The 11,241-nt window shown below is 50.8% G+C and overlaps 1 protein-coding gene across 1 annotated transcript in view; it reads right to left on the bottom strand.

Annotated features, from left to right (window-relative positions):
• Window positions 1–19: 19 nt before the first annotated feature.
• LOC122394512 (adenylate cyclase type 2-like) overlaps window positions 20–11,241 on the bottom strand; it is an 84,691-nt gene continuing 73,469 nt past the window's right edge. Inside the window, exons 13-19 of the mRNA XM_043391423.1 lie at window positions 7,431–7,632; window positions 6,175–6,276; window positions 5,583–5,945; window positions 5,125–5,271; window positions 4,198–4,408; window positions 1,995–2,119; window positions 20–1,678 (exon numbers count right to left, since the gene is read on the bottom strand). Coding sequence (XP_043247358.1) covers window positions 1,010–1,678; window positions 1,995–2,119; window positions 4,198–4,408; window positions 5,125–5,271; window positions 5,583–5,945; window positions 6,175–6,276; window positions 7,431–7,632 — 1,819 coding nt within the window. The 3' untranslated portion in view covers window positions 20–1,009. The remainder of the gene's footprint in view (window positions 1,679–1,994; window positions 2,120–4,197; window positions 4,409–5,124; window positions 5,272–5,582; window positions 5,946–6,174; window positions 6,277–7,430; window positions 7,633–11,241) is intronic.

The following is an 11,241-nucleotide window of genomic DNA, read 5'->3' as shown; positions in this document are numbered from 1 at the left end:
AACATGAAAAGAGTTGACATGGAACACAATGAGAGCTGTATTATTTGATTGTCGTTCGATGATGCTGATGATATTGATCCGTTAAGCATGACATTCAGATTCGGCAACAATCTCTCACATGAAGCACATCAATGGTGACATGCTTTTAGAGCGAACAAAGCGCTAATACTATGGCAACAATGCGCGCACCCCACGGTTGTCCTTCGTTTTCATACCCTGTTAGAAGTGGGGACCTTCGTTGAACAGGGTCCCCGCGTGCACACGAGTCACAATCCCGTTACGCCGTCACCTTTGAAAGAGGTGGTGACTGGCAGTGGCGACTGCCTCCAACCCAGCGGTGCCGCGCAGGACCATGGACGAGAGACCGATGCTTGTTCAGTCGGTCTCAGCAGCTTTACCAGTCTCCGCCTCGAAACAGTGCTAGTCAGAGTAGACGGTCACTGTCACCGCCTTGACCTCAGCCTGGCGTAACATGAACGCCAGTTCGCCACAGCGCCACGTCAGAATCTCGCATTCAGCTCTTTGTCCTTATCAGCCTTGACGCTCACATTGATAGTGTATGGTGGTCGGCGTGGAGGAATCGCCAGAGGTCTTCAGATCATTGAAAGCACATAGATCACTGAAACACATAGAAGAAGAGGTGTGGTTCGAGGAGGGCAACGGTTGAGCTGAGAGCTTCACGACACGGCTTGGGATGGAGTTGCCTTCCCAGCTCCCAGTTCCCCATAATCCATTGACGGGACACGAGAAGAACGGGTGACGGGCCTCCGTCGAGTCTAGAAAAGAGGTGCAGCTTCGATCGCCTGGTCCAGGATTTTGGGTGCAACGAGTAAGAGATATGCGTAGAAGCACCGCCGCTCTGACACGTCGAGTAAGTTTTCTGGCAGTTCTGGCCCCTTCACGCTCCTGGACCAGCCGTCTCCATCTACAAGGGTCCGACTGCGTCTATCAGCTCCCCGAGACGAGTCGTCTCTACCCCTCAGACGAGCGTCTCGCCGCGCTCCAGACGTCAGCTGGGCGGCCGGTGCTGCCGCCTGGTGGCCGTCTCGGGAACCAGCTGACTGTGCACGCTGCCGTTGGCGGTGAGGGTGGCTGCCAGCGGCTGGACGGCAGGCATCGCCGCGCCGTCCATACCTGTTAGCGCCAGAGTCCGGGGCACGGAGCGGCTTTCTGGAGTTTTCAGCCTCCCCGCCGTCACAGACTCGACACCCATCAGAGCCGTGGTTTCGTCGCTTTCGGCGTCCGTCTCAGGCGCTGATGGTTCGACGTCCTTCGCTGCCGACTCTGATCGGTCCGCACTGGATTCTATGACTGGCGCGGCAACGTTTAGCACTGGGGAGCTCACATGCGCCTCTGGTGCTAGAATACTACGACCACTGTCACTGACTTGAGTCCCAGGCGGAGCTGCTGGAGATGTGTCGGACGGTGCTGGTAGACCTGCCGATATGTCTGCAGACGAGATCGGCGGGCCACCGGGCGGGGCCAGTAGAGCTGCCGGTTGTACTGCGGGGAGGACCGGAGGGCAGGCCAGCACCGGTGACGGCGCGGGGAAGCTGGGGTCGAACGGCGTGCGCACGAGGTAGGTGACCAGCGCGCCCTTGCCTTTGACCTGGATGGAGCCGCGGCAGTCGAGTCTGTAGCCGGCTTCCAGCAGAATCTGCGCCGCCCGCTCCGTCACCTGACGGGAGAGGAGGGGATGGGTCAGATGGATGACGTCTGAACTGTGTATGTAGTATGTATATCTCTGCGTGATTTGAGGCTGGTTTCGACATGAGTCCCTCCCCCATTCGATCCGATCTGACCTGTGACATGGTCTGATCTGACCCCTCTCGGCCTGATCTGTGACACGATCTGGCAATTTCGCATGCGCCTCTCATGTGACCTGTGACTGTTTCGACCGGTGCCCTGATCTGACCTGAACCCTTTTGTGGCCCGGCCTGACCTGCACCCTTTTGTGACCCGGCCTGACCTGCACCTTTGTGCCCCGCTCTGACCTGGATGCGTCCGATGACGCCGCAGCTGTCCATCCGGCTGGCCACGTTGACCGTGTCGCCCCAGATGTCGTACTGGGGTTTGGTGGCGCCCACCACCCCGGCAATCACCGCGCCCTGGTCAATGCCTGGGGACAAACGACGCCTTGGTCAAAACCTGGGACAAACGGCGACACCATGGTCAATGCCTGGGACAAACAGCGACACACTGGTCGAAACCTCAGCTCAGGAGCACAAGGTGCGATACTGCGGCCTGGTTAGTGGTTATGATAACTGGGACAAACAGGACCACCCTGGCCACTGTTTGGGTCACGCAGAGTGAATTGGCACATAGCACAGTGGGGATTTTTCCGATCTAGCACGTATTTATTCGTAGAGGGCAAACCATAGGTAGAATTGTAGCCAGATTGTGCACAGATGTTGGCTGGTGTGTCCTGGTGATAATTTTACCTGTAAATGTGCATAATCAACATAGTATAGGGGGTTCAATTGGACCCCCGCTCAGCCGTTTGGCCCCTGATCAAGCTAGAGCTTCGCGGAAAAGTCAAGCGTGCTGCCTATGACGAAATTAGGCCGAATATATCCAATTTCAAAGTCCAAGGTCATAAGCTGACTTTCCAAAACAGTTTAATGACCCAACTAAAGTTGGGAAATCGAGACCTCTTGAAACTTCGCAAAGTTAGGGTGTTACGGGGTATTTTGGGGTTGGGGTGCTGATCACGAATTTCATGTTAGTTTTGATCACAGACGATGTCTTTATGCATTTAGGCCAGGTCGGGTCAGGTCAGGTTAGATCAATTAGTAGGCGTCCTGCCGGCCATCCATAGAAGTGTCACCTACTACTGATAGCTTCGTAACATGGAACGAAGGCACTAGAACTACTTCGTAAATATTCAAATGGCTGCTAAAATCGAAATCAGCACCAAAAACTACCCTAGAAACAAGTAAAACTCGAAAAAGTGAACCAAGGTCATCAAAAGGTCAATGACATTGACTTGACCTTCACGTGACCTTGACACCCACCATTATGCATGGCACCAACATCATTTCACATATTTGAACGTTTAAAACCACAAAAAGACTGGAAACCGCGGATAATGTGAGCTGGCATACGCCGAATCGCGATTCCGGCCAAACATGGTCTCGAGAAATATGCCACAGGTCAAAGGTCAGTTGGGTCAGAGTCATGAAATTTTTAGGTTAGATGTAAAATTGATGATCTCGAGGGTACCGAAAGTTTCGGCGCGATCGGCCGCTTTTTGCGCGAGTAATTTGCGGAAAACCATGGGGTTTTATCCGACCCCTTCCCCCTCCCCCTCCCCACAAGTGCGATGGTTAATAAGGTTACGGTATGTATAGTTTACGCTTGTCATCCTATTCCTAATGAATGTGTCTCAGAAAATATGCATCATATAAATCACGAAGTAAAATTATTCGCCTATGTCCGGAACATACCTATATCGTGCTGTTTGCCCTAGCGCTCCTCGAGTGGGGTGTTAAAACACTCTAATGTGAATATTCCATGTTCAGGCAAGTTTCGGCAGCCAAACTAGGCGTTGTCTTGTGCAGAAGAAAGTGGCGAATTCGATAGGATATATTTCGGAGTAGAAAAGTGTGGAAAACATTGTTGATTTCCTACATTTATTCAGAATACCATTCCTTCAATATGGTGTCTGTAAGGGTTTTTTGTAAAGGGCATTTTTGTGACCTTAGTAAGGTTGTGGCATACTTTCTGTTTGCCATTCCATTCCTAATAAAGGTGCCTTTCAGACGATATGCAACTTTAAGACCTCGCAAGATTAAAACCAACAGGACAGGACAATGAAATTGAGCTATACTTTCGGGCCTTGCTGAGCCCATTGAGTAATCACGCATGAGTGTGAACTTTGGGCGCATTTTTCCTAGTTTTGCTGTGGACATACAGATAAAACAATGCCATATATGAAAAATTCAGACATTTCTTAGCCCTACTGACACAAAAAAATAAACAAAAATCCCAAAAATATTTTTTGAATTAATAGGCGCTAGATCGGAAAAATCCCCACTGTGCATAGGGGCAATAAATGCATCTGCATTAGATGAAAAATGTGCTCAGCTATTTATAAAAAAGAAAACACATTGTCTGAAAGAGCCGAGAACCCGAGAGCCATCCTTCCCCCTGGATAATAAAAAATACACCACGCGTTAGAATACTGCCGTGACTGACCGGTGCGCAGTTTGAAGTTCTGGAAGCTCTCCCGATTGATGGAGTCGAGCGCGGCCATCAGCGCCGTGGCGAACTCCACCAGGGTGATGACGTTGTGCTCGTGCTTGGCGCGGTCCTTCTCCTGACCCGGCTGCAGGCCCGCCGCCGCCATATACGTGCTGCCGATCGTCTTGATCTTCTCCACTCCACTGTACTTGGGCTTCAGAAGCAGCTGGAATGGTATACATGGAAATGAATAAAGATGATTCACCGAACCGTAATATGATCAAACGGCAAAAAGGTCACGATTCATCAACTGCAATAAATCTCTCCAGTTGTTTCTTAGAACAGCATAGGTACCCATCGTTCTTTGTTTTATACGCATCAGCTGAAGAAGCAAGAGTCTCAGAAATGGTATTTGTAAGACTACTGATTTGCCAATTAACCTAAATTGCCCGTTGCGAGACGTGAGCGGCCTCCCGCTACGATCAGAGCCCAGCGGCACAGCATACATTTCAGGCGTCGACTACTAGCGACATCTATTGTGCATATCGGCGAATGACATGTTTTGCGGAACAGTCTAACTGCAGGCGCATACGAGTAACGCCATCTAAGGACGGAAATGTCTTTAGACATGGATTCCTTGATTCGCATCCTATTATTTATCGAGAATATTGAACATTCGTCCGACCGAAGATTCGTTGAATACCGTACGCGTTTGTTACCATTTTTATGAATGTAATACGGCAATAATATCGTCTTAGCGTTGCGACTGACAAGCGTGACAGCGTCCCTCAGGTTTACCCAAGGCTGTGCTTACCTACGACTGAGGTGTATGTACCTCAGCCGTAGGTATATCCCTTCACGGAACGTTTTGATGAACTGTAAGGCACGCTAAAAATGGTGTTTCCCGCGATATCTATGCATAATGTATGTGCCCAGACGGACCTTGTCGAAGTCGCAGATGATCTCGTTGAGCAGCCGCAGACACTCGAGTCCCTGTTTGTTGACGTCTGTCTCGCCGTAGAACTCGCGGTAGTTGGGTATGGAGGCGAACATCACCGCCACAGAGGTGTACCGCTCGTGGTACAGTCCCTGAAGTAGACATCAGAAAGGTATATGTCTACAGGCTCTAGGGCAGACAAAGGACTTAGGGGAAAAACAGCTCGGGGAAAACGACATAGTTGTAGGCATGGATTTGGAATATTGAGTACGATGAACAATTCCAGCTTTACCCCACTGAGAAATTGCATTTCCTTACACATTGCCTTATTCCAACATAGTATCAACCACATGGAACATAAAACTCTGAGACACCTTTTAAATATACGTTCACGAATTTTTTCCATAGTCCACTGCAATTAGACCGGCCGGACCACACTGCCCAGTCAGAGACGGATCCCCACCTCGATGGCGCTGCTGTTGAGGAAGTGGGCGGCCACGTGGTGCGGCAGGATGTTCTCCAGCAGCACCTTGTTGATGCCGCGCATCGTCTCCACGTCCTCCTGCTCGCCGCGCTGTTTGATGCGCCAGAGGAAGTCGGCGCGCCCGGTCCTCTCCGCCTGTCTGTCCAGGGTGTGCAGCAGGGTGCAGCCAGCGGCCAGCAGCAGCAGCGGCGCCGGCCAGCCGGTCCCGGCCACTGACCAGCTGGCCACCAGCACCACGTGAGCAGCACTGCTCAGCACCATCAGCACCAGCTTCAGCAGGAAGTTGGTGCGCAGAAACACCAGCGTGATGAAGAGCGAGAGCAGAGTGGCGAACAGCGCCACCTGACGGCGGAAAATGGGAGGCAGGGTCAGCGGCGCAACGAGACAAAAGAGGACGGGATGAAACACAGTCTTTCCTTCGCAACGTCTCGTGACATCAACACCTTCCCGGTTTTGATCACTTCACCCTTCTACCCACCCATTCCAACCCAATCCCCCCTTCCATGTCCCCTTTCCCTGACCTGAGACCCTGACTTCCCGTCTCCCTCCTCCGTCATGTGAACCTAGTTACCTCTTTCCGTCGGAAGGCGGTGTCAGTCGGTTCCACCGGTTCGCTGCTGACATTGCCCGGAGTGGAAGGGGCGCGGGGAGCCACCGCCATCGGGCTGTCCACCTGTCCACAAACGCGCCAAGAGGTGATATGTGGACTGTCTACCTGTCCACAAACATCAGAAGGGCTCACTTAACCCTCGCCCGCACATGCCATTTTCCCATCCTAGAACGCACATGGGGGGGGGGTTGCCACCCCCCCCGCGCCATTTCGTTCCTGTTGGAGATAGAGCTTAGCAGTAAAGACCAAAAAGATTCTTTGGGAAGAGACGAATCCAATGATACCCAGTTTTACCTTCTCAGGTCAGTCATTGACCTTCCAGGTCAGGTCAAACTAAAAAATGTTGCTGTTTTGGGTCACCGCTGGATATCAAGTGCGCTGCTTATCAAATACCGATGACGATGCTGTTTTCTGGTGCCAAGCAAGCTAGAACCTCTTTGTCACACTATCCGACCAGAATTTTGCTGCTGAGGTCATTTCAGGTCAAGTTAGGTCAAGGTCAATTATATGTGTTTGTATGTCTGTGTGTGTCTGTGTGTATACTGATGTGTGCACCGATTGTTTTTGGGTCCATATCACATTAAATCATGATCTGAGAAGCTTTTACCAAAAATGCAGTCAAAAAACTTCACAAAAAGTAAATTCAGCTTGCCTAAAACGCAATTATCTTAGATGACCTAGGTTGACCTTGACCCTGACCTTGACCCCTGTACATCGTCGAACAACATGTTCCATGATAGGTGGGAGGTAAGACTGGCAAAAAAGGCCGAAATCAGGGTGTCAAAAGCTCACAAGGCCCATGGCAAACGCAAGATGTTGAGAATTGGCCATTTGGGTCATTACATGACCTGAAAAACAAGGTCATATCTCCGAAACCGAAAATCACAGAAACTTGAAATTTTCAGTGGACATCAAGAAAGGATAGACGAGCAGCTATACGAAAAATCAGCCTTCTAGCTCTAAAAATGTTGAGTGCAGAGCAGAAAGACTGCCTGGGGGGGTGGCAACCACCCCCCCCCCCCCCCATGTGCGGGCGAGGGTAAAGAGGACTGAACCACGGTTTCAGCAGCAGCACTCGTGGATCGTGACTTTCGGTCGAACGCAGGTTCAGCGTCAGCGCAGGTTCAGGTTCAGCGTGTTGTGCGATTATAGTTACTAGCGTAGCAGCCTAGTGAACATTTCCTTGGTCAGGACTCAGAAACCACAGCCAGCCTCACCAGTGTGACCACAGCGGAGACGGCAGCCAGCACCGACACGGTCACCACCAGGGCCGTCTGCAGGCTGACACTCAGTATCGATTTGTGGCCGACAGAGGACGCCTCTGACTGCGAGCCGGGGCCGGCTCGGAGTCCCAGCACCAGGCGGGCCAGGCCGAGCACGGCCAGAGTCACGGAGAAGGTGCTCAGCGCCAGCGGTGACCTGTGGGAACGGAAAGAGACAGCGGTCAGTGGGTGACCGGGTGGGTGGTGACATAAGACGGTCACTTAGTTGACAGCCAGGGCAGCTGTAATGAGAAACATCACCAGCAAAACAGTCACGCACGATTTGGCTGTACCACGCACGTAGGATTAAAACTGATAACCGTTGCAGTCAAATGCACCAGTAGGATGGGCTGCGTGATAGTTGATGTTGAACTTTATCCACTTCGCGCTGTCGTCAGCAGCGCTAAATTGGAAGACCCTACGCAATTCGTTCCCATAATTGTCATTGGTGAGAGCGTTTTCATTAGATTAGGTGCGATCTACGTCGCGGCGCATTTCAGCACGACAACGGCTAATGTGACAGTCACCATACAATTTCACCAGACCTGTACCAATAGTTATGCGTTAGACATAAATAGCTAAAGCTCCTAATGGCCAGCCCATGCTGCCGACTGCGGACGGTACATATGACTCGGTGGTTTAGGTAATTTACCTGTACCTTGGTATTGCATTATCGCTACTCTCGGAGCCCGTCTGCGGCCCGGGACCGCTATATGTGTAGTTAGGTTCCAGACTAGAATTCAGAGCCATGCTCACCATAGTACCCCAGTAAACATGCCGACGTCGGCCCAACGTCGGTTCAACCTCGGCCCGACATCGGCTGGACGTCGGATATGCCCGCATGTTCCGACGTCCAGCCGAAGTCCAGCCGACGTCGAGCCGACGTCGGGCCGAGGTCGTTTGCCGAGGTTGACGAGATCGTTTGTCGTTGGACCGACGGGGCCGACGTCGGCATGTTTATTGGGACAACGCGCCAAAAATATCAACCGGCGGCGGGATTCGAGCCCCCCAGTCGCCGACGTCGGCATGTTTACTGGGACAACTGGGACAACACGCCAAAAGCATCAGCCGGCGATGGGATTCGGACCCCGTGTCATTTGCACGAGAGGTTAGTGCGCTAACCACTACACCACGCAGCCAGATAGCAGCTTGAGTTTGTTTTGTTGGGTTATGCCCTTTCGGTCTGACAAGACCATTTCAGAGCCGGATGGATTATAGGATGGAGACATGGGTCTTCTTTGCGAGCACCCTGGGTCCACTTCATATAGATTTCCTGGTCCCATTGCTGTTACGTGACACTTATTGGAAAGGGCGACCCCACAATGGATTCATATAGCCACTCTTACACACCTGCACCAACGTTTCCCAAAGTGTCCCTTTGATAAGTGGCACTTTGGCAAAGTGACACTTGCCGACTGGCCTTTCTATATGAACTGGGCCCGGCCCTGGTGAGTTGCCGGGGCTGAGCCTGACCAAAGGATAGGCCGAGCAGCCCCCAAGCACTCACCGCACCCGGATACGGGCGAGCTCGGCTTACGGGCAATCCCAAATGGGATAAAGTTTCCCGTCCAGTCCGGATCAGGGGGTTGCGGCGTGGAGGAAGATTTGAGTTTCCTGACGATATTTTGAATACAGAAGCTCTTTATGAAACATGAAACATGTATTTTATATTATTTTAACGGTCAAAACAGCGGCCGATGTCGGTCCGACGTCGCCCCGACGTCGGCCCGACGTCGGCTGGACCTCAGCAATTGATCTCGGTCCGACGTCGGCCCGAAGTCGGCTGGACCTCGGCTGGACGTCGGAACATGCGGGCATATCCGACATCCAGCCGACGTCGTGCCGAGGTTGGACCGACGTCGGGCCGACGTCGGCATGCCGATGCCGAGTTGCCGACGTCCCCCCGACGTCGGCCGACGTCGGGCCGACGTCGGCATGTTTACTGGGACGTTGCATAATAATGCATAAATGGCTATCGGGTAGACGGATCCGTCGCAAAGGGATGTCCCTGTGAACTGAAGTTGAGCATATACTATACGTAGGTCTAAAAAATGACGAATTAAATAAATAACATGTCAAATTAAAAGTATTCGAGTATATGCTTCAACAAAATAGGCAATAGGCATAACTAGATAATCATGAACAATAATGCTTAGGTGATACGTATTGTGTCCCTAAACGTCTCACATAGGTATGACCTAAAATGCCCTAACTTTCCACACACGAAGCACCCTCTTCGTCACAAACATTTAGCACTAATGGTTAAGCTGATGATCTCGTTGGAAGATAGTTGGAGACGGTAAACAACTAATAAGAGACGGACACTGTTGCTTGAGAGCCTGCACGCCTGGTGGGATTTGTTCAGCCGTGTTGACTGCAGTCAGTTGCACAAATGATACAGTGGTTATAGGAAATGGTCGAAAGCGACGAAGCCTTATCTAAGAGGGACAGCAATATGTAATGCTATTATTTCTCACGAATGAAGAGCTGCACTTTAATAAACTATTGGATTGAAAGATATTTATTTGGATGTCTGGTGCTGGACAAAACAAAGGCTTTATGATCGATCGATTGATCAACAATATTCTATTAGCAGTAAAAGTCACGCACGTACATGTCACGTCTTGAGCCTTAAACATATATCATATAAGCGACAGCGTACAAAAACATCTTTTTCTTATAACCGGAATTGAGCAAACGTAAAATGAATAGGTCGGTATGCCTTTACATAACAGTTGATCTGCTGCATTCAATACGCTCTTTGACACTGGACACTATGATAGTGATGGATGGATGTAAGAATAATCAAGCAGACAGATCCGTCTCCAAGGAATGTCCCTGTCAGCAGAATTTGAACTTACACGTACAGGCTCTCTGCGGCTCGACTGTGGACGTGATTTTAGTATTCCTTTTGATTTGATGACCCGGCCGATCCCACCGGACTCCTGAACAGTCCCGTACGTGACCTGGCGGGTCCCTTTGTGTACGTGATCAGCCGGGTCATCTTATACGTGACCTAGCGGCTGGCGGGTCGCACGGTTGGCACAAATCAGTGAACTCATGTCACGACACTATCGCTCCGTACTCAATACTCAATCAAACTGTAGCGGGCAAGTCGAGTTGACTGCAGGTTTACGCGATCGACTGTTGGTTTCACGAATCGTACGACCTACGACAGTGTCAACATGATACGATCAGCAATCAACGGAACGGTTAGTACACCGCGGCGCCCTTCTGACCGGGTCTGTGACTGTTTACCCTACTAGACGTGAGGGATAAGCTGACATGAGCAGTTGACCTATTGCAGCGGTGTTGTGTGACGTTCCCACGTAAATATCACTTGTTTACACTACATGCAGGTGTAAACCTTTTGGTGACCTATTCCTGGCTTACAGTAAGCCGTTTAAAGTAAGTTCAGGGCAATAATGACTATTTGAGGTTAGGGTAAATAGAGAAGATTGTCACGCAATGAAGTATGACGACATTGCTCCAGAAATAACGAAGCACCCGGTACCGTACGATGAGGCATCCATCGCAGCCACTGATTTTATACATAAGTGGATGTCTCGCAGCTATAGGGAAATACGTCCATCGTGCTGAGTGATTGAAGTATGTAGTGAACACGCGGCAATGTAGCCAAGAGAACGGCCAAATGTTTTGTCCCTTTCCTGTCATTCGTTTAGGATTAAAAATAGTTGCAGTGACCATTCTTGTAGGTGTTCTACATAAAAGCCTAGGTTGGGGTTTATTAGCAAAACATTAGGTA

Source organism: Amphibalanus amphitrite, unplaced genomic scaffold (assembly GCF_019059575.1).
Source record: "Amphibalanus amphitrite isolate SeventyFive unplaced genomic scaffold, NRLGWU_Aamphi_draft 000596F_arrow, whole genome shotgun sequence".
NCBI lineage: Eukaryota > Metazoa > Arthropoda > Thecostraca > Balanomorpha > Balanidae > Amphibalanus > Amphibalanus amphitrite.
Note: the sequence above shows the minus strand (reverse complement) of the source record. Positions and strands in the feature narration are given on the sequence as shown.